General features: G+C 46.6%; 1 protein-coding gene and 1 long non-coding RNA gene across 2 annotated transcripts in view; one reads left to right on the top strand and one right to left on the bottom strand.

Annotated features, from left to right (window-relative positions):
* Window positions 1-24070, bottom strand: part of CUBN (cubilin) — a 1794835-nt gene that overhangs the window by 525127 nt on the left and 1245638 nt on the right. The window contains exon 42 of the mRNA XM_069648353.1: window positions 18400-18590. Coding sequence (XP_069504454.1) covers window positions 18400-18590 — 191 coding nt within the window. The remainder of the gene's footprint in view (window positions 1-18399; window positions 18591-24070) is intronic.
* The window catches only part of LOC138569915 (uncharacterized), a 152337-nt gene that overhangs the window by 52354 nt on the left and 75913 nt on the right, over window positions 1-24070 (top strand). The window lies entirely within an intron of this gene.

Below are 24070 nucleotides of genomic sequence, written 5' to 3'. Positions count from 1 at the left end.
TCCTAGATGCTACTACAAGAAGAGCATTTTGGACATTTTCTTCATTTGGAGACACAGCCTCAAGGGTTATCCCCATTGCGCAAGACAAGAATTCCATGGACTATAACTGGTATCTGTTGTCGTTAGCATTTTGTAGAATTTTTCATTTCATAGGGCCCAAGTGTGGTCTCGGTCTGCACTGTAGGAAAAGGGGAAGCTTAATGTGGCAGTGTACCAGAAAACCCAGGCTTCATGTGGTGCGGAAAGAGACTGCCCAGACAATGGGAGAGACTGATCTATAGAATATGACCTTAGAATTAAACTCAACCAGTCACTTAGAAGCCCACACACGATATGTGTGGCTTATAACCTATCATATCATACCCAAGTCACCACATTACAATTCTCTGAACATTCAACTGTGAATCCCATATTGCCCAATTCTGGTGCTATCGGAAACTTCGATGCAAAGTATGTGAAGGCCTTGGCACTCATGAGTCATGCAAAACAATTACCCCATACTCCTGAGGACAACCGACGGAACCACCTTATCTTTTCGACCAATAACACAAGGTGCTGAAGCATTAGGTATGTCTTGGGTGACAAGATGGAAGAGCTGTTTGATGGGTGGACAATAGTGTGTCTGTCATGTGAACCGGCGGAGCTGGCACACCAATCTCTGCAGACCAATATTCTGACCTGCATGGAAGAGGAAAGATCATTCCACAATTGCTTTAGCCCCCTCATGCAACGCACCTCAGAAAAGTCACTTACCACGAGCATCCAGTATTTTGTAGAAGGAAATATTTACCCCCACCAGCAGATATGGAGGCTCTCTAATGGACCGTCTCCAAGCTCCCTCGAGTGGGCCTGTGGTGGTGTGCGGAGCATGGGCCGAACCCTGCAGTGTGCTACCCAGTGGGAATATATGGGAGGAGCACGAGGAATTGGGGGGGGGGCCTGAAACCCTTGTGCGTGAATACAGGTGGATCTTCGATGGTGAGGAGATAAGCAGGGAGTGGATGCGACCATGTGTAGCTGTATGCTGTGGGTACCTGTGGTACCAAAATTAGGAGAAGCCAGGCAGGGGCAGAGCTGGCAGACATGGGAGTGCAGAGCAGCAGAGCCCTATAGGCCTCTGGGATCAGCAATGCCTGACATTCAGAAGCACATCTGCCTTCTTAAAGGTTTTCCCAGAAAACAGAGTACACCTGAAGCAACTGAGGCAACAAAAGGAGAATATGTAGTTAAGGTCTCCTGCCACAATTGGTTTTTGGGAGTTGGGGGGAACTGACTATTAAGAGCTAGCACTGGAGTGTGAAAGTGTGGAGTGTGAAAGACAGTTGGACAAAAGACAAGATGCTATTTCAGTAGGTCGGTGGCCTGAATAAACAGCCAGAGGCACTATATCCCTGCAAGCCTTGACCCACATGTCAAAGTGAGCCTGTTACTATACCCACTCTACCACTAAAGACAGTCAAGAAGTGAGCTGGGCACTCTTTCCCTAAGACTGAACAATGAAAACATCAAATTGTTCGCTATATCACTGAGACTGAATAATGTGTCTTTACTTTTTATAAATACGGGACTAACCACAATCATGAGGGGAGAACGCCCAGAGGACAACAGTTCATCAGAGCCCCAAGTAATCCAATGTCAGAACCCAGCTAGGAAGAGAGAACCACCAGAAAGAGGGCCCTATGCGAACCGTGAATCTACAACACCGGGAGAGAGAGAAAAAGAGAACACAGCCAAAGCTCCTACATGGCTCTGCCAAATGCCACACATCAAATCCCATACTCGCCATGCATGATAACGGAACTGCTGTGACTGCCCTAGACCACCAGGGACTAAAAGCAGAGCAACGACAGCTCCCGAGGGTTGAACAAACCTTAGGGGAATGGAGCCACGGTCACATAACATGTACCTGGAGACTTTGAAGAGCGAGTTGCCATTGTTGCAGCACAATAGGCTGCTGCAGAGAAAAGGGATGAGGCGTAACGCTTTTGAACTCTCGTGGGTGGGAAAGAGCGGGTCAGACTGGGCAGGACCAGGGAACTAATCAGAAGATAGGAAGGGTGATAAAGTCACCACAGGAAACGGGATGTTTTGGTTGTTTGGGTGAGGTCAGAGGAGGAGAAGGTGGCAGTCGAAGGGACCAGCAGGAGAAAGGATGGTGGAGAAAAACTTGGAGGTGAATAGATCATGTGAGGCAGGGGTTAGCGAGTGCAAGTGGTAGTGTGTAACGATTGTGTGTGAAAGACTAGCTAGTCTGTTTATGAGAGGGAATGTAGGAAGCGACAGTGAAAGAGGGGTGTCTGAGAAGAAGGTGGGTGGAGTGGTAGTAGTGTGCAGGAGGGAGTGCAAGTCTGAAGGTGGGAAGTAATAGTCTGGAGGAGGGAGAGGTAGTGTGGAGACAGTAGTTGTGTGGGGGATGGAGTGGTAGAGTGTAGGAGCTGCTAGTAACATCAAAGGGTGGGGCCAGGAGTAGAAAGAATGAACCACATTGGAAGGATAGCAGAGGAATGAGAAAATGGGTCAGGGTGAAGTTAAGAGTAAGAGAGTAGGGAGAAAGTAGCTTATAGAGTGAGGGGGAGGAACACCAGGGCATGTGAGGAAGACAGCAGAGTTGAAAAGATGGTCTGATGGCACATCCTGATCTTCTGATAGTGACTAACCAACTGATAGAGTAGGGAGAGTCTAAGAGGTTCCTGAGGGTGTTAGACAGAGAAAGCAACTGCTTTTAGGCTCTCACAACTATCTATCACAACTATAACTACAGAATAGAGATTAGTAGTTCATTTACTCTATCTACTAACTCAAGTAATTGGAACACTTGAGTAGGGTGGAGAACACTACATCTATACGAGTGAGAGAAAGGCAAAGTGTGCTGAAAATTCTGATAAGAATCCTTGAACCAACCCTGGGATTTAAAGTATTTGGAGTATTCTTTCTGCCAGCTGTGACACTTGGCACCATTACTCAGTTGGAAACTTTCTCCTGAAGGTCGATAGACCGCTGCTTTAGGAATCTGTTCACAGTATGGCACTGGCTGTTGCAGGCCACATTGAGTGGTACAATCAGGGTTTAGGGCATTCTCTGTGAACGATTCTTGTCCATTTCTGTCTGCTAGTCAACAGGATTCCTTACGGGTACACTATGGGTGCGCAGGTTGCTGCCTTATTGTGTCTCTTATTTTTACTTTCATCTGCTTGCATATGATTCCCATGCCGTAACAGGGTTTTCAGGGCAAAATGTGTTTTGGTAAACATGAAGATAGGAATACAATGGAGGACTTTATGGTCCCCCATGTACTCCCTTTGGGCCTGCATCATGGAATGGGTGGGTGGCCCCAGGCCCCAACAGTTACTCCCATCCCCTTTGACATCATCACAGTGCCCTCAGTCACAACATGGACACATCTCCAGCAGAAACTCGAGTACTCAATCGCAGGGAGGACAGAAGGGTGGTCCCATGGTCAACCATGAAAATAATGGTCCTCTACCCTTAATCTGCTACCTTGTGGAAGTCTCCCACACAACTTTGACATAGGTAAGCATCAGCTTCCTAATCCCAATCCTAGCGGACTGCCCCCTGGCAATACCACATGACTTCTGCCCCCTGAAAATATTCTACATGGTTTAATTTCTACTAATACTCTGTTTATCCTGATTTATGTGCCAATTCAATGTGCTCTGCCCTGCGGCACAACCTCTGTCACGTTGCCGCCTGCAGAATTGAGTAGTGTATGATTGCTAGAATTGTTATTCTTACTTGTGCGCTGCCTGCCCAGATGCTGTTTTCTATGCCAATTCAATATGTTATGCCCTCGGGCCCAAATTCCCTCACGTTGCTGCCTGCAAAATTGAGTAACTGCAGGCCAAGGGCGCGGTGTTGTGCGACGCAGGACTGCAAGAGATGCTGGCTGGTTGATACATAGCACATTGCGCTATGTCCACGCTTCGGATCCTTTATGAGCTGAGGATCAGACCCTCTGCGGCAAAGCCAGCGCAGGCCAAGGGCGCAGTGATGCGCGATGCAGCATCGCAGGAGACGCTGGACGATGATATGTAGCACGTTGCGCTATGTCCCAGCTTCGGTTCCTTTAAGACCTGAGGATCGAACCCTCTGAGGCAAAGCCTGCGCAGGCCAAGAACGCAGTTTTGTGCGACGCAGGACCACAGGAGACTCTGGCTGGTAGATACATAGCATTTTGCGCTACATCCACACTTCAGATCCTTTAAGTGCGGAGGATCGGACCCTCTGCGGCAAAGCCTGCTCAGGCCAAAGGCACAGTTTTGTGCGACGCAGGACCACAGGAGACTCTGGCTGGTTGATGCATTGCACGTTGCGCTACTTACACGCTTCAGATCCTTTAAGTGCTTAGAATTGGACTCTCTGCTGCAAAGCCCACACAGGCCAAGGGAGTGGTATTGTGCGACGCATGTGTTTGGTGATAAATGGGTAGCGGCGTAGAGTGTACGCATGCTGCGCACCCGTTGACCAGCAGTGACCGTAAGGTAGGAAAGGTGCGGGCAGTGGGAGCAGCCACTTCTGCTCTCTACTAAACTGCCCGGCCTTGCACATGCTTCTGCTTAACTGCCTGGGTTAACATGCTCTGTCTCTGTGCAACCTTAGGCTTTCCCATCTTGCGGTTAGCCAGACTTTGGGTCTCATCACGAGTTGGGCGGTAGCCCTTAAATGCTGTGGTATAGCAATTACTGCTGCATTTAAGGATTTGCCCAAACATGAGTTGGCAGCATTTACCCCCAGCTCAGCTCAAGCTGGGGGTAAATGGTCCATAAAAATGGAATTTTTTGGCACAATTACCAAGCGTTAAAACCGCTGGTGGTAATTGCACCTAAAATTCAATGGACCCAATTTGGAATACCCATTACCGTCCAACACTTGATCAGGCGCTAATAGCGCCGGACAGGTGGGCAGTAATGCAAATACAGTTTGGTGGTATCCCAGTCGGGATTCCGCCCAACTCGTGATGAGGCCCTTTGTGTTTTGTGAGTCTCTGTTGTGTACTGAGGCTGCTATGCCCCCACACTGTTAACTGTTGTGCCTACTAGGTCTGTTTTACCCCATATAGGGTCCTACCCTACCCTACTGTTGGTTACTGTTGTGCTTTTTATGTCTGTTTTCCCCCTTTAGGTTCCTACTCTACTGTTGATTACTGTTCTGATTTGTAGGTTTGTTTTCCCCCTCTCGGTGCCTAGTCTACTGTTGGTTACTGTGTTTCTGCTGTTTCACTAGGCTCTCTCGCACTCTCTAGGTCCCCACTCTCCCGTTGGGAGCTGTGGGTTACTGCTGTGTCCACTTGGTTCTCTCCCTCTAGGTTGATCTCTGTGTACCCACCCCTTGCTCTTAGTCCTTTCTGTGTGCTTGTGTTACCTTTGTGGCGTGTTACCTGCTTGTGCTGCTTCTGTTGTGTTCCCTACTGTTGTGCCCCCCCCCCTTCTGTTCATCCTGGCTTGCGCATTGCTGGCCTGTGTGCCTCTCCCTCTCTCTTCTCTGCCTCACTTCCTCCTCGCACCCTCTATGGTGTTCTCGATTTCTCCTATCTTCTCTAACTGCTACTCTATCCCCTATCCTTTCCCTCACACTAAGTCTGGAAGGAAAAAGTTCAAGAGGGATATCCTGGTCTCCAACTCAGGCCTGCCTATCACTGATACCTACATCAGCATTTCCTCCAGACAGACTTTATTTTGATTTTTGATTTTGTTTATTTGTACTGCGCTCCAGGACAGACTCAACTGTAGCCAGACTGGACGCATGTACAAGTTGAATATCAGCAGGGATAATGATGATCCCTGAGGGACCCCACAGCTGATGACAACCGCTTCAGAGGTGAAGCTCCCAAACAACACCCGCTTACGAAATATCTAAACCATCTCACAGCGTCTTCTGAAGCTTTTCCCACTCTTCCAAGATGCTCCAGCATAATCTTATGATCAACTGTACCGAATGCCACGGATAGGTCCAACATCAACAATAAAGTTGATCCACCATCATCCGCGGCCTGCATCAGATCATCATATACTGCCAGCAGCGCTGTCTCCATCCCATGTTTGGGTCAGAATCCAAACTGGAATGCATCCAAAAACCCTTCTTTGTCTACAAAAGCCTGAAATTTCAGCTCGCCAAATTAAATCGGCCACAGGCCAGTAGTTCTTCAACACAGCTGGGACCAGGTTATATTTTTTTTAACCAGGGTTTCACTATTACATTTTTAAGTGCATCCAGAACCAACCCCTCAGACAGGGATGTCACTTGGGGGTCTCAGTTGGTACCCCTGAGCTCTCCCTTGCTACCCCTGTAGTCTCCCTTGCAACCCCTAGAAAAAAAACGTTTTTTAAAAAAAAGCTTTTTTTTGTTTTAAATGTGAACTCCTGGGTTGTGGCCGGTGTCATGTGGCTCTTTATTTTTGGAGTGGCAGACTTTCTTGTTCAGGGCTCTAAAAAAACGGGGTTCCACAAGTGTATCACTTTGAGCAGTGACGCTAAATAAGAAAGAATAGGAATAACACAAAATTTGTCTTTCTGGAATTCTATCCAAATTTTGCCAGACTCATAAAGGTTTATTTCCAGGCACACTTCAGGGGGTGAGTCACTGATGTAGCCTGTTCGTAAATACCTCAACTCAGCCTTTCACCCTTCTGAGGTCGATAAATGAGAACCAACACAGGTTTGATGATATTGTATGTATAAGCGCTTAAGCGTAAGTGCTATATATATATTACCATATCATTATCATTTGGCCTTGGGTGTCTGCTAGCATTCACAGTGATTTGGTAATATGGTCCTATACACACTGATATTAACGATATATATGGTGATCCATTCCTCTATGAAATGTATATAACATGATAGTGATATTGCAACCATATTTCTCGTAGTGTACTTAGGAACAATATGTGATGTCCCTTCCTGTTTTGTCAAGGGGTGACAGGTCGTCTTCCATCGTTTCTCGTGATGTCACTTCGAGGTAGGGGGTCAAATGACATCACTGTCTGTGATGTCATCAGAGGTCAAAGGTCATGTGGTGTCACTTCCGCTACCCCTGGCATTTTGGTGAAATGACGTCCCTGCCCTCAGATAGGGACTTGTTCACAAACAAAGTCACAAATGGTGTGATGTTAACAGCCAGCCGCCTAGCTGTACAGGCGGCAATTGCAAATGCAAAGCCCTTTGTCGGCTTAAGTTGGAGGATAAAGAAATGTATCAGTTCCTCAGACACATGCTAGAAATCAAAATTGTCCTATTGCACCCCCTTTCCTTGCATTAAATCATCTTTGTTATAATCTACCTGCCCTTCCTGTCCTCTCACACTCTCAATACTCTTCTGTATCCGTATGATCTTCTCAAAGAAGGCATTGAAGTTGTTGGCTTGCTCCTGCGAAGGAGCAAGAGAAGTTGCAATGCAGGCTAGGCTGCTAAATTTAGACACTACTGCAAATACTGGCCCCACCTGACTCCCGGCCTGTTCAATCTCCCCATGGAGAAAATAATGTTTTGCTTCAAAAAGGGCTCCCTTGTAAGATTTCAGTACCATCTTTGCCCTGTCTGCATCAGTGTCTAGCTTGGGAATCCTCCAAAGCTTGTTGCTTTGGTGCATCTGTTTCTGAAGCACGGCCAAAGAGGCCCCAAACCAAGGCTTTGAAAGCTTAGTCCCATTAATTTTCAGGGGCGCATACTTGGAACATACTCTTTGCTGTTCCCTCTCTATGGACCCCTCATATGGTCTCTGTTCTCTCTCCTTTCTCCTCGGCCCCCATTAATGGTGGCACCCGATGGGAGGTACTCTTATCTTCCTTCCATTCCTCCAAAGCCATCATCAGTGTCTGTCTTAATGGTACCGTCATGGTCCAGGGCTCTCAGCCCAATCTCCTCCTTCTTGATATACGTCTCCTGCCTTATCAACTTCCTCCCTTCTCTCGCTACCCTTTCTACCATCTCTATGGCTTCTCTAACAAACACTTCCTCCTCCTTTGCCTCTTCTCTGGCACTCCCCTCCTCCTCTCTGTTCCCTTTGGCACATCCATCTACTGCCTCTGCCCACTCCCAGGTCCCTATGCCACTTCCATTGAGTGTAACCCACTCCTGTACCCCACCCCAGAAGTCTTTGAAATGTGGCAACCTGCTCCACGTAGCTACTCTCAACTCTCGCTCTGCTGTTAAACACTCCTCTGACATCTGCCACCTCCTCGAAGACCTTGGCCTTGATGTCCTTGCTCTCACCGAGACATGGTTCATGGCCAGCTCTTTCACGATTTTTGACGCTCTCCTCCCTGAGGGCTATAAGATCCTCTCTGAGCCCAGAACCAAGTGTCCCAGAGGTGGAGTGCCCCCGATATTTCCTGAGTGGGTCCCTGATTCTCTTTATTCCTATGCCAGCCTATTCCACCTTTCAATGCCTGGTCTTCAGGCTCTTTATCTCTGACTCTGACTTTGCCACCCTGAATTGCAAGTGCAGGGTGGCTGAGAGGAAGAGGTGGACTTCGGGCACATCTTCTGACAAACTGGCCTGCTACCTGCTCTAAAGGCAAAACAGACCCTCTGTCTTCTCCAAGAAGAGGGTCCATATTCAACCCTGCATCTCCACGGCCTCTAACAATGCGGCCAAACTCTTTAAAATCTGCAAGGAGCTAGCCAATCCTACTGCAGTCTCCACATCTCATGTTCCCTCCCAGGTTCTCTGTACGGCTCTGGCTTATCATTTCTCCACTATAACCCAGGACATCCTGTCCTCACTTTCCTCTTCTTCTCTCTCCTTATAACTCTCTAAGTCACCCTTTGGCCGCCTCTCCCTCTCTTCTTGCTCTTTCCTCCCTCCCTCCGATAACACCTGACGATGTGTGTAGACAACTCTATGAATGTGTCATCCAAACAGGTGCTTTCCTGCTCTTCCGGAACTTTTAAGGACCACATTGCCACCCTTGCTCCAATCTTGGCTGATTTCTATAATCACTGGATCTTTACCCTGTGGGATGTGTTAACCCACTTCTGCTCTGCTATGCTGCAGCACTGTGTTATGATGGTGCCAGAATAGCAAAATGGCTGCAACACCCTTGTGCGCACCAAAACCTCTGAAAATCGTGCTTTGCAACACACAAAAAGATGGTTGTCCAATCTGCCACGCATATTGTCAGTGGTGGAACAGAGATCTCACTCCCGGAATATGTCACTTGGCTCCACAACATGTGAAAATGGAGTACAGAAGGAAAAGGCAGTGTTTTGCTAATTAAACCCCAAAATCTTGCGATAAAATCCCTTTTTCTGTGTTGCTGAAACTGCAGAATGCCGGTACAAAACAACCTCAAACATCCAAAATTCTTGCTGGGTGCTACAATTCACTTAGTTTCAGAAATCATTGTGAACTTGCAAGGTCCTGAAAAGCTGAAAGCATAAAGGGATTTCCACAGCAAAAGTGGCCTGTCTGTGGATGGCAGAATTCTCTATGCAGCAGAGGGCTGCTGGGATGACAGTTGTCAGGTGCCTGCCTGATTAAACTTCAAGCATGTATAAACTGAAATCAAATGTTTGTAACCTGAGAGGTCTGTTACTGAGAGTAACCTATGTAGTTATTGTTTGATCCCATTGTTTGAAATCTTGAATGAGAATTCTAGCTGCAATTTGAAATCACAAGTTTGTTTTGAGCTAAGGAAAAATGCAACAGAATTAACAATTAAATCAAGCCTGTCTAAAGCTAACCAAACTGGAATAACAGGTTTCCTCATAAAGGCCTTTCCCTCCAGCAGGAAATCACACCTAAGCAATCATTATAGGGTTTGGAAAGAACCCAGTCTAGAGAGGCATGAGGAACAATGAAAAGCTGCTACTGAGGAAATGCAAGGTGTGAGGACAGTCGTAAATGGCCTCTGCCAAGAGAAAACAGGAAGGAGATTGCTCCTGAACTGCTGGGAGACAGAAAGAGGCGGACCCGAACAACCATCTGTGGCTGAACATCAACAAAGGACACTTTTTTAAAAGACTTATAATTTGCCAGTGAAAATTGTGAAAAATATAAAAGTCACAGATTTGTGAACCTAAATGTTGGCAGCACGTTTCAAGAGGCGGCAAAATCGTGTGACATGTTCTGGAAAGAAACGGCAGAAAATGTGATTTTACACAAAATGTATTTCTGCTAGAAGTATGAAACTTTATATACTTATGCTCATGTTCAACGCGCACACTTGTAGAAATTTGCTTTTAAATTATACATTGTGTTCCTGATGAAAAGGGCAAAATTCTGTGAAAAGCCGAGACAAGATCCTACAGCTACGGGGTTTTGATGGATAGCGGCTATATAAAATATGTAATCTGTATATGTGATTGTTATAGAGGTTGCACATGTGTACATATGTATGTGCCAAAAGTAGATGTTGTCTTCTAGGGGCAAGGGGTGGACTCTCAGCCTCATAAAATCCCACCATAAAGGTGAAACACTGTTTCTCTCCTCCTATCAAGGCAGAGAGGAGACTCTGACCCTATCACCTGTCAAAGTGGCGAGCTTAGGATAAACCAGCCCACTCACCTCTTTATCATAGCATAAATAGAGACAGCTCACCACTCAAAAAGACAGACAGATTCACCCACTATCCTGATACTGGCAGAGCACCCTGCTGCTGAACTCTCCATCTTCCTTGCTCCAGAGTCCAGAAACTTGGCAAAGCAGAAACCCATTGCATAGCTGAACCATCTTCAGCTAGGCTTCAATTCCAGAACCAGAACCCCACAAACCTAAGGGGAAGCAACAAAATACAGCCGGGCTGCGTTGTACTGCTTGCCTGCTGAAAATCATTATCATCAGAACCAAGAAGGGCAGATCCAATCCAGTCCCATACTGTGCTGTGACCAGAGTGCTTTGCAGATCCAGTCCAGTCCTGTGCCGTGCTGTGACCAGAGTGCTTTGCTGATTGCAGATCCAATCCGATGTGCCAAGCTGTCTGTCTTAGAACCAGATCCAATTCCCTGACCAGAATCTTGATGGACCAGAATCCTGACGGTTCCGTCTAAAAACATATCTAATGAGTATATATAGATAGAACTGTGTCACTAGCATATGTACCTTGCTTAGTTAATCCCTATCTTAAACCCATCCTCTCTTGTATTCAGAACCTGTATTATTAGGAGTATATTTGAATTGTCTAAACTTTCTACACAAACCATCTTATCTTCCTCCTGTACTAGTATTGCTAAAACTATCTTTGCGCTGATCTTTTCTCATCTGAAAAAGGCGAATTCCTCTGCAGGCAGTCATTCTGATCAAGTGGCTGTGCTCCTGTGGGGTATTCGTTTGTTCATAGTCATCCTCTAGCGTACGAAATACTTTTGTCATTTTAAAATCGCATTCCTGTTTTCCATTCTTGCGCCTATCTCGAAAAAATGACCTCCACTAAAACATCCATAACATCTTCAGTTTTTGTGCTAGAAACAAAATTGTTTCTTGGTATTAAATCATTGCTAGTGTTTGTGTGCAACTATCCAAAGCGGCTCCCATAAGAATTTATAGTAATTTCAGCAAATTCGACCATATTTAGTGTTTTACCCAGTCCATTCTAAGATAACTTTAAAAGCCATTCTGACAGCTTGACAGTCAATTCCGTTTTTCTCTTGTGTTTGCTGGGGCAAAGTGGGATTGATATTCTGTTTCAATTCTGCCATTCCCAAATGCCTGCTCTCTCCTCCTATCTGTTTACATTGCCTATTGGTGGGTCGAGGGGTGTGCAGGGGGAACCTTTAACCACATTGCTATCTGATCTGAACACACACACAAAAGTATTCTTTCTGTGCTGAATTGTTTTGCTTACTCCTTATGTATTAAAGAGATTATTCAGTGTTACATCAGATCCTATTGGTGATTATTGTGTACCCATTAAAACATAGTGTGATTAAACTGTAAGTACATAAATAAATATTTTAACTTTGCAAACCAGCCTGATTCCTGGTTCAGTGTGAACGGGGGGGTTCCAGGAGAGGGGCGTGATATGAGTGGTATATCGTTCAGAATAAAGACCTTTTAGACAAAAATAAATTAGGATTTCAGTTGTGCATTACATGCTGGGCGTTGACTTGGGTGTGTGCTGGATTGAAATCACTTACAACCCTCTCTCCTCAAAGCATTCACTTGTGCATCCCCACCTAAAGAAGTCTTCTGCTGATCCTACCTGTCTGGCAAACTATCACCCGATTTCTATCACTCCATTCCTATGCAAACTCCTGGAAAAGCTGGCCATCTCCCAGCTTCCACTCCACACTGAATATGTTGGTTATCTCCATTACCATTAGTCTGGCTTCAGAGCGCCAGAGGCACGAAACTGCTCTCCTGAACAACCGTGAAGATCTGTTCTCTAATCTTGATTCCAGCTCTTCCTCCGTCCTCATCCTCTATGACCTTTCCTCTGTTTTTTATACGGTCAATCATACCAAACCGATCAATCGACTCTGCAAGCACCTGGGCATCACGGATTAGGGCCTGGCGTGGCTGACCTCTTCCACCTGGACTGCCCCTTCTAGGTCCAACTTGGGTCCTTTCTCTCTGCCACCTCTATTTCCATATGTGGTGTTCCCCAGGGCTCTATCCTCTCACCCTGGCTCTTCAATGTCTACCTGGCCCCTTTGGTCCACCTGATCTTCACCTACCCTTCTAACTTTCAGTGTTATACAGATGACACTCAATCTCCTGGCTCATTCCTGACTGTCTATCCGCAATTCAGGAATGTTGTGCCTCCAACGATCTCTGCACCAAAGCCAGTAAGACTGAGATCCTTCTCCCGCTTTTCCTCTATCACTCTGGCAGCCCTCCTTGGGACCTATACACTTGCCTTCCGGTGAGGCATAACACCTCTATGTCATCTTTGACTCCACTCTCTGATTCTCCCATATCACAGACCTTGCCAAGAAGGCCCACTTCTAGCTGCACCTCCTCAGAGGCATTCTACATGTTCTCACCTTCCCCCATAAACTCACTATCTCCAGGACTCTGGGTCTCTCCATGCTGGACTACTGCAACAGCCTCTTTCTCAATCTGCCTAACTCTACTCTTTGTCCCCTGCAACTATTCCAGAACAGGACTGTGAGACTCATCCTTGACCTCAAGCACAGGGATCGCATTTCCCCAGCCCTGAAATATCTCCACTGGCCCCCTAGTGGCTGCAAAGATCAATTTCAAGACCCTCTGCATCATCCACAAGGCTTTCTGGGGCCGGGTCCTCCCTCCATCCAACTCTCTCTGCCTAAATACCTTCCTTAAAGAGCCCTTCGCTAAGCTACCTTTAACTTCTCCAAGCATAGAGTCGGGGTATATCTCTATCCTGTGCAGGTGCCTCCCTCTGGAATGGCCTCCCTGCCCCTCTCAGACTTGAGGTTGGCCACCGGAAATTCTGGAAGCTGCTCAAGACCTTCCTTTTCTCCTCTGCCTTCTCTCTCTCACTTCCTTGCTAACCTACCTGTCTGCTGCCCTGACTGGTTGCTTGGTACCCTCAGAGCCTCACTGGGTACCAGGTTCCTCCATGACCAGTCATCCTTTCACTGCCTCCTGGCCTATCTCGCACTTAGGTGCTGTAACTGCAACTCGTACATCCCCTGTGCCTCCTTGCACTTATCCAGAGCCACGCTGCCCTGGCTGCACTTACTTAGAGACGGGTTCCCCTGACCGCACTTCCCCTTCACCTCTCCCCTGCACTTCCCACCTCTCCCTTTCCCCTGTACTACTCATTGTCGCACTTGCACGATCCAAATGGCACAAGGCCTAGAAGGATCATCTGTCTCGTCTCTCTTGTCTTGTGGCACCTAGAAACACTTGTGTACAGGTGCGTTTTTAAATACCAAATCAAATTAAATCAAGCTCTATGTTTCCCAGAAATGTAAATCTTTCCTGTGTGCTGCCTGCCTAGATCCTGTTTTCTGTGCAAATTCAATATGTTATGCCCTTCCGCACAACTTCCCTTACGTTGCCGTCTGTAGAGTTCAGTAACAGTATAATTGCTAGAAAGGTAATGCTTTCCTATGCCCCGCCCGCCCAGACCCCATTTTGGGTGCCCTAACCAAGTGCTCTGCCCTCCAGTGCAACCTCCCACACGTGGCGCCTGCAGAAATGACTAAATGCATGATTGAAAAAAATGTAATGATTACCTGTGCACTGCCTGCCTAGACACCATTTTGTGTGCCCCTACCAAGTGCTCTACCCTTCGGCGCAACCTCCCTTACGTGGCTGTCTGCAGAAATCACTAAATGCATGTTTGCTAAAGGATCTCAAGATGTTAGCCACCTGAGCCCATACCTAGTACTCTGCCCCAATGATCGTCTATTCCCTCTGCCATCTAGAAATAGCCATATGTGTCCTCCACCACTGTGTTTCCAAACTATCTGCCATCTGCCCAGATGCCCACTTGTACACCTCCTGACCACAATACATGTCCTTTAATGTTTATTGCACTCCTCACATCACCATGCCCCCTCCCACACCTTTTCATCCTCATTTCCACCTGATGGTCTCTAATGCCCTAGCTGTCCGCTGGGCCCCTCATGGCTCCCAGTGCCACCAATGGCTAAAATACTGCCCACCTCGCTTACCTTGCCACGTTCCAGCTTACAACAACCCTTATGCCACCCAACCACCCACTGCTGCTGAGTCTAGACTAACCAGTCCCACTATCCTTCTGCAAACCTCCTACTTCAACCAGAACCCGATACCATCACCCTCCAGATGCAGTTTCTGGACCACTCCTACCACCAACAATGACGCAGGCATTCAAACCTTCTCCCCTCTGTCACCAGGATCCCACGCACGCGCTCTCTGCCACGTCCAGACCATTCCCGCTAATAGGGAATACCCCCCTAAACTCCTGCTCTCCAGCTCGGAACCACATGCCACCTACAAGACCTAAAGCCCTATAGCCTGCACTGGCCAAACTAGACTATGGCGCCTTCGCACCCGCACCCATGCCTTGAACCACCTCCCATGCACTGGCACTCATAGAAATGAATGCCTACGCACCCGCATAGCCCTGGCCACTACTCTACTGACACAACACCTAGCAATGAAGCCACCACGTAGTCAGGTGCACCCACACACACACCCATCCCTCATCCCCCACTCTCATGGCACCCCTACCGCCTCACTTGTGCCCTCATCAACACACGTTCCATATGTGCCCATGCCATGGACGTACATGACCTGATATTGGAAAAGGATCTTGTCCTACTAGCCATCACTGAAACCTGACTGCATGATGCAGCAGGTCCAGCACAATCTCTCACCAGCCCCACTGAATATTCCATTCTCAGATCATGCAGAAGAGTTGCAATTATATCTAAATGCTTTCTACCCATCAGAGCCTCTCCCCATCCCACTCTGCAAGGCTATGAACTCCTGCTCACCATAATTGAGCCATGCCCCAGACCACCATTAACTTTGCAGTTCTCTACCGCCAGCCCAATAACCTCAAATCCCTGGACAATGATATCTCTCTTCTCCTCACTCCGCTAATCAAACCTAATACCAAGCTTATACTACTCAGTTATTTTAATCTAGGCTTTAATGACACCACCGACTCCAAGGCCACTGCTCTCAGTGCCACGCTACAAGAAATGAATCTCACCCAAATCATTACCACCCCAACTCACACTAAAGGCCGGATCGTCGACTGGATCTTGAATCTTAACATGATCATCACAGTCACAACCATTGACCCCTTACCATGGACAGAGCACCCCTCGATCCTGTCACCCTGACACTGAAATCTATGGTAACCCACAAAGTCACCAACTGCCTCCCTACAACTGCGAGGCACACCCTCAAACTCACCAAGGAGATGCCCGAACCAACTATTTGCGCCTCCCTCGCATCATTGCCTGACAGCAGTGACCCGAAACCATCCTCATCGTCTACAATGCCACGCTCCTGCATACACTTAACAACCATGCACCTCTTAGAACCATGCAATAGAAAATAAAACATCAACTACAACTGGCTCACAGATGAACTAATCACCCTGCGCACAGACAAAGATGCCTTTCTCTCCACCGCTAAGACCTACAAAGCTGCTATCATCACTACCAAATCCTGCATCTACAATACCAAAATCAGTGAAGCCAGTTCCAATAGTTGGGTACTCTTCAAAACCTTTAAGGAACTTGAATCTCCAGCACCTCCCATCGCCAGTTTCCCAAAAGACAAAGCCTGATGGTCATTTGTTTAATCATCCCTAACCAACAAAACCCACAATCTCAGAGACAAAACTATCCTCAACAAATCCTTGCTATCGGCAAAGATCGCTCCTTGACCACAGCGCCCGCTTTCAGTTTTTCATGTCACTCCTTCCAACGTCCAAACCATCATCCAGCGCCTAAAGCCACCAAATTGCAAAGGAGACATAGGTCCCTCCCACCTCATCAAGATGTGTGCTGACCCCCTTGGAACCATCAATGCCAAATGTGCCTCATGCTCGGTCCCTAAAGCCATTAAAGAAGCCTGGGTCACACCCCTTTTCATATGCCCCATCGTCCCTACCAACTACCACCCTATCACTACTGTACCATATGAGTTTTAAATTCTTGATTGCACTGCCTACACCCAACTGCAAACCCATTTAGAGGCCCACAACCTTCTTGGCTCAAGCCAATCTGGCTTCAGACCTAGGCATAGCGTTGAAGCCACCCTCCTTGACCGTAAAATCTAGCTTGACAGGATATGTGGTGCAGGAGAAATCACCATCCTCCTCCTACTTGACATATCTGCGGCATTTGATCTTCCAAATGTAACTTCTCCAAAGACGCCACCAGTTGGGTCAACTCCTTTCTCAGGGAGAGCTCCTCCAGGATCTTCACTGTATTGGAAGCAGCTGACCCTATCACTGTCTCATAGGGGGTCCCGCAAGGTTCGTGTCTGTCACCTATACTCTACAATATGTGCACTAAGCCTCTTTCTGATCACCTAGACAGCCTTGGAATTCCCTACATATACTTGCCGATGACACTCAAGTACTACTGAAACTCACTGGAAACAAGATCCTAGACTCTGCTACAATCAATATATTATCATCCAAGCTTGGATGGCAGACCATCATCTCTGCTTAAATGATGATAAACAGAGCTCCTTATTGTAGGCTCCATGCACGGACTCAAACATCTGGACCAGGCCTTCACTTCCTTCTACATCTATGGCGACATCACCCTTGTCTCCAGCCATCTGAAAACTTTGGGAGAGGACATAGACTCAGAACTATCCATGCAAAACCATATTAAGGCCCTTGTCTCATCAGTAGCTTATTCAATTTAGCTCATCAACCTCAGCAACAGAGGCGTTGCTAGGTGGGGGGCCTAGGGGGCTATAGTCCCGGGTCTTTTGGTTGTAGCCCTGGATAGAATCTCAGGGTCTATAACCAAAAGGCTAGCTAGCCCCGAGTCCTGACAATCCCGACATCAGTGTAGCCCTGGATCTTTTCCAGACCTAGCAACACCTCTGCTCAGCCAAACATTTCTGTCTTCTGATAATTGCCTCACGCCAGCAAGAGCTAGCTATCATCTGCAGCAAACTGGATTATTGTAATGCCGTCCTTCCCGAAACCTCAACCAAAAACGTAACCAAACTTCAACTGATCAAAATAATGCCCTTTGGACAGTCTGGGATATGAAACAAATGGATCACATCTCACAAGCGAGGCACGAGAGTCACTCGCTGCCTATCAAAGCCTGTAATGAGTCCAAAATCGTATCAATTATTCACTGATGCCTACACGACGCTGCACCTATATACTTTAATCAGCGTATCTCCAAAACATCCAAACCAGATTGCCAACTCTCCTCTTCTACCTTAACTCTAGCAGCACCTAGATTTACAAGAAAAAGAGCAGGCAGAGCAAGCTTCACTGTCATAGCTCCTACTCTCTGGAATGCCCTTCCGCCATACATACAAGAAGAGCTCTTGTACCTAATCTTCTGAAAAAAACGGAAAACTGTATTGTTCAACAAACATGTATAAGGCTTGTCCTTGCATCTCATGACTGTATTGAATTCACTGTAGCATGCACTAGCGCTGTGATAATTCTGGGTCTGGGCGCTACCAACAAATGAAATAAATAAATAACGACTACTATTGGGGCACGTAAATGATAACAGCGATATTTCAGACACCCTTAACTAGGAAAAACTGAACTTTATTCCTTTTAAGCTTTGGCATTATCATAGGTTCCAAATAGTCTTATGTGTAACGTCTACCAATGGATCCCCCCACTACATGCATGTCTTTCCATCTCCATATTCTTTTACAACCCCACCACCCATTCATGCAACCAGCCTTCTATCCACTCCTTTGTCTTGTGGTGTACATCAATTGATTCCAAATAAAGCAGGTTAATGTATTGCTCACCAGTCTATGGCACTCATGCTTATTGCTCAGGAGATATCTTACCTCTAGGTAATCCCCGCTGCTGCATGAAGCTCCATCATTCTGAATCTGGAACTCTGGTTCAAAATGAACTGCAATGGTGAAGCCACTGGTAACCACGACGTGCCAGGAACAGTTGAGATTAGGAGCGTAGTCTTGAGCATAGTTAGGGGAAGTAATGATACCTCGATCCACATGCAAATATCCACCACAGCCTTAAAATACACAGAAATTGCACAAAGTAAGCAGTGAACATACAATAATTTACGCAAACACGTGAGCACACAAAGGCATGTTTATGAATAAAAGAAAGTAATAAAGAATGCAAATTATTGTAACAACAACCTGATGGGTAAAATAATTCTGATCACTGCCTGTTGAGCAGTGTGTACAACTGGATAGCATCTAGATGGGAATGTTGGCTTTATTAACTACTGTGAGGTCAGGTCAATATTAATAAGTGATGGTGAGTCAACACAATGCTCATTATCAGGACCAGGGGTGGTAAAGCTTCCCCTTGTGTAATTGCATATTAGATATCTTTGTTTATTTATTTTTATAAATACTTATTTGTTGAAACTCAAAAAGAGCTTCTGCAAGAATCAATTTACAAAGGGCATTTTGATGATTGGGGTAGACGACTTTACAAAAGGCATGTTATAGTAGTTAATACATTAAACTGGTTGAAGGCGGGCAAGGACCTGGAAACAGTGAATGGAGACCCCACAAGACAGACTTTAATGATCTCAGTATTTACATACATATGCACTCCAGTACTGACAGTGGTAAGGGGTTCTAAGGTTCTGGGAAAGAATGTGGTTCTTAAGGGTAATATATTAGCCAGTAACTGTTGGAATTTGGGGATAGGGCGTTCCAGTGATAGGGAGCAAGGATGATGATGGAGCACAGCATGGAAATAGGCCAGAGTGAACGGGCCAGTTAGGTAGATGAGAGTTTGTAACCCTAGGGTGCAAAGGGCGTGCGTATCAAGTAATGTATTCAGTCAGGTACCGGGAGGTTGGCACATGTATGGATTTAAACATAAGAAGAAGGAATTTGAATAGGGAGTGATTTTGCATGGATAGCAACCCTGTGCATAGGCGATGTGGAGGTGGGTGAGGATTGTGGGCACATTTTAGTAAAGTTCAATACCTGGTTGGGAGGAGCAGAGGAGTAGAGGGGGAGACCGATGCCGAACCTGGAGAAGTAATCCTACTCAAGACCAGGGTAACAAGGAGAGCTGCAGAAGGGGCTGAATGTCTCCAAGGTGGAATTCAGGATGGTCAGTTACAGTGCAAAGGGAACATCATCACAACGCTGCTCTGTTGATTATGTCTTCAGAACACCAGAGCTCTCATTGAAAGCCAAGTCTTCCAGTACATATTGAACATTGAAATTAGCATCAATTTTCAAATTATAAAACCACGTGGCTGATGTTTTAGACTATTGAGGCTTTTCATTAAACAAAAGCATTGGTCATTTCAAGTGTCCAGCCCCTTTAAACTCTCCATTCTAAATTAAACTTGGATCCATGCACACTAGGAAGGAAAAATGATACAGAATAACAAAATAAACTTACACAAATACATATCCATATATATGGGAATACCTTGGCAAGGATGGCATTGCCAACTTCAAGTCGAAACGAAAACATGATTTAACATAAATAGGCTATTTTTAATGCCAGTTGCAGTCCCATAGGCCCAAACACTGCCATCATACAACTAGGGAAAGCCCCAAATGCAGACGTGCTGCAATGAAATGATAGGTGCAGCCTCGGATGGTGACCTATGACCTATTTCTATAATACCCTGGGCGCAGACTATTTGGTTCTGGGGCTGCCAAATGCTTCCTTCGTTAGTCATTCTATGACCAGGACTTGCCTTCTGTGCCAGGGATTGTCATTTTACACCCAGGAGGTCCAAGTCACATGACAAATAATACTTTGTATGTTAAGTACAACATCCCGTGTTGATTATGTTTTTATATTTGTATAGCACACATCAGAAAATAAATTGCTACTAGCATTAGGCGACGATGACACAAATGCGAGACAAACTGCAGAGGCCGCTGAGAGGGAAAAGTCAGGTTTAGAGATGAAAGTCCAGCAGAGAAGTCCATCATTGTTGATTGAATTACCAGTTGGAGTCCAGGGATTCAAGCAGTTCTTTACGGGTGTTCAGAAGAGCAGGATGCTCGGAATCCAGATTGATGATCGTGGAGACCACAAGTTCAGTGTGTGAGTTGAGTTGGGGCAAGGCCAGCTTCTCCAGCAGTTTCCCCAGGAAGGGGGTAATTGGAATAGGGTGGTAGTTGGATGGACAGGTAGGGTCTGCTGAAGGCTTTTTCAATAGTGGGCACACAAGGAAGTGAGGGAGCAGGGGAAGAGCCAGTGGCGAAAGAGTGGTTACAGAAATCAGCAAGTGAGGGGGCCAGAGAGCCAATATTGTCCTTGAAGGTTCTGGACAAGCAGGGGTACCCTGTTTGGAATAGACAACTCTGGTAACTTCTTCAGGTGTGACAGGGGTGAAGGAGGAGAAGGCGGAAGCAGGAGGGGGAGTAGCAAAGTGGGGGGTGGGATGGGTTTGGTGAGTGAGTAACAAAGGTGTTCAGGATGTCCTGAGTTTTGGTGGAAATGTGTGTGGCTAGTTCATTGCAGAGGGCCTGGGTAGGAAGAGGGAGGAAGAGACTGCGGAAGGGTTGGCTGGCTCCCTGATACCAGAGCCTGAAAGTGGGCCCTTTTCTTGGCATGAATGGCAAGTCTTTATTGCCTTTGGAGCAGGCGGCAGGCCAGTTTGTCAGAGGGTGAACCCAAGGTTTACCACTTCCGTTCCGCTGTGATGCACTTTCGTTTCAGGGTTGCACGGATTCACATCAGGTGTTACGCTTAGAGGCAGGCTTCAGGTGGATCCTCATGACTGGGGTAAGGATGTCAAGAGTATTGGTGATTACTGAGTGAAGATTGCTGAGAGCAGAGTCTGTGGTGGAGTCTGAGGTATGGGGAAAGGGGGAAAGTAGAAGCAAAGGCAACAGCTGACACTTGTTTCATTGGGCGAATGTTCGAGAACGAGGTTGGCAGGGCTTTTGTGCGTGCAGTAGGAGGACCGAAGGGACCCAGGTGGGAGGAGAGGAGAGGAGAGCATGGTCTGACCCGGAGAGAGGGGTGACCAGAGGGGGAGTGAGCAAGAGGTATGAGTGGATGATGGCATACAGGGTGTGTTCAACCGAGTGGATTGGACCAGAGAGGAGGATGGAGAGGAAGGGAGGGACGGAGAGGTCAATGAAAAGTGTGGATGCTGAGGCAGAAGTGTCCAATTGGATGTTGAAGTCACCCAAGAGGAGGATGCTGGAGGTGGATGAAAGTAAGCAGGAACAGAAATTACCCCATTCAGAGAGGAACAGGGTGGTAACGCCTGGAGGCTGGTAGATGGTGGCAATGGTCAGAATGGAGGAGGGAGAGATGACCAACTTGCAGAACAGGTTCTCGAAGGAAGTATAGAGTTGGGTGGGTACGATAGAAAAAGTGATCTACTCACGGTAGATTAAGGTGACCCCACCGCCAGCCCAGTGAGATCGAGGCTTGGAGATGATCTTGAAGCCAACAGGGAGGAGAGAGTCAAAAGCAGGGACTGAGCTGTCATTGAACCAAGTCTCAGTGAGAGCAAGAAAGTTGAGGTCAGTGTCTTCAAGAAGGAGGCAGATGTCAGCAGAGCGGGCATTAACAGTTCCCAGGTGGAGGCGCTCTCTGCCTTTGAATGTTTTCTCGGGCGGAGTACAGGGGTGTCCTACTCCAGTCAGGGGAGGAGAGACAGTGGTGAGGGGAGAGGCAGCAGAAGGAAGGAAGTTATGAGGGAAGGCAGGATCCAGTCAAAGAGAAGGAGGTTGGGTTGAGGACCCTGACCCTGATCCAGGATAGTGCCAGTGTGGTAGACATTAACGATGCAGAGTAAAGATGAGGAGCCAGCGAAGAGGACTTCCCACTTGGTCCCACTGTTAATGGGAGAGGAAGTGAAGGGAGAGAGATTCGAGATGAGATGAGGAGTCCAAAAATCTGAAGAGGGGACAGAGAAGATGATATCCGTGAAGATCTCTCTGGATGTGAAGCTGATGTAGGTGTCTGCGATGGGAAGGCCAGGGTTTGCACGCAAGATGCCTTTTTTGTGCTTTTTTTCCGAACTTGGTGAGAGAGGGGGGATAGGAGATAGCGTAGCAATTAGAGAAGATAGGAGAGAGTGCCATTAGGGTAGCTGAGGGAAGTTAAAAGGAGGATGACTGCACCGCACAGTTCTGACCTAATCTCACAGGTGGTCTAGCAGTAGCAAAGGGAGAACTCAATGCAATGCACATTTGAAGGCAGGATGAGAGAGACACTATCCAGAGAAATTAGGGAGCAGGATGTAAATGCAAACAGTTCAAATCGATTTTCAATGAAAAGGCCACAAATGCAGTGAGGTGCAGGATGTAAATACACACAGCTAAAATTGATTTTGTGCAGAGGACACACCAGAGAGAGAAGTGAAAGGTGAATGGGATAAGCAAAGTGAGTTATCCAACAATATAGATCAGGCTGCAGGAGGAGAAGGAACATTAATAGTTCAACCATCACTCACAGGAGGCTCAACAGTTTGTAGGGGTGCAGAGGCCCGGGTTCATGGGAGAGCAGGATGTAGCCAGTAGGCTGCAGCATTGTTTGTGGTGGGGGAGAATGTGTAGGTGCCCTCCCAGCCCTTCTAGACCCAGAAAGGGCCTTAGCTGTGGGACTATGCTAATGGGAGATTGTAGGTAGCTGATCTTACTAAACTATTATGGACCCAAATTGTGGGAGCAGACCTTATCTTCAAGCTTAGAAAGTAATGAGAATGTGTCTTGTCTTAAGGACTGTTCACATCGGCTCCCAGTGACACAACAGTAGAAAATGACCACTGATGTCATGATCTTTATGTGTATTAACAATGTCACACCTCATTAATTTATTAGGAAAGTGGCACCTTATAATCCAGCAATAATGTTGTGCACCAGTATGTATGTATTTGGTTTTATATTGCACAAACCTAGCTGGGGAAGCCTGAAATGTTGTGCAATGATGAGAAAAAGGGTTAAAAAGAGTGCACATCCAATGCAATGTATGGGGGAGTAGTACAGCGGTTTGTGATGAATCCTACGGATCCCTCACTAAATCCCCACCTAAAGTCTCCTCCCTGGTGGCCAGCGAAGGGCAGACGCTTCCTAATCCTCACCTTGGAGGTGGTGTTCTGCGGGAGGATCATCTGGGAGGAGAAAAGGCCCAGAGAAGTGAGAGGAATCCCTGGGGTGAGACACTGTATTTGCCTTCCTTTAAGGAAAACGTATCACAGATACCAAAGTATATAATGGCTTGTTGTCATCATTATTTGTATATTCCACAAGTTGAACATCTTTCTGTGGGTAAAAATAATCCACAACCATTTGACATAAAGAGAAATAAACCCCTTTCTCAAACCACAGAAACGTATGCAACTACAATCCCTACTAACTCCCAAAAGGATAGTGAAAGAGGTCTGAATTTTAAAGAACTGGATTCCTCCTATTAATTAAGCTCCATTACTAACACTTATTACACCTCTTTAGAAAATGTTGTGAATAACAGAACAAACTAACTTTGTTACTAGTGAATTCAAGTCCCATAATTCCCTAAGTACTGGGACGAGACAGCGGG

This window comes from Ambystoma mexicanum, chromosome 2q (assembly GCF_040938575.1).
Source record: "Ambystoma mexicanum isolate Mex_15411 chromosome 2q, UKY_AmexF1_1, whole genome shotgun sequence".
In the NCBI taxonomy this organism is placed as follows: domain Eukaryota; kingdom Metazoa; phylum Chordata; class Amphibia; order Caudata; family Ambystomatidae; genus Ambystoma; species Ambystoma mexicanum.
The sequence above is the reverse complement of the archived record's forward strand: the minus strand, read 5'-3'. Positions and strand labels throughout refer to the sequence as shown.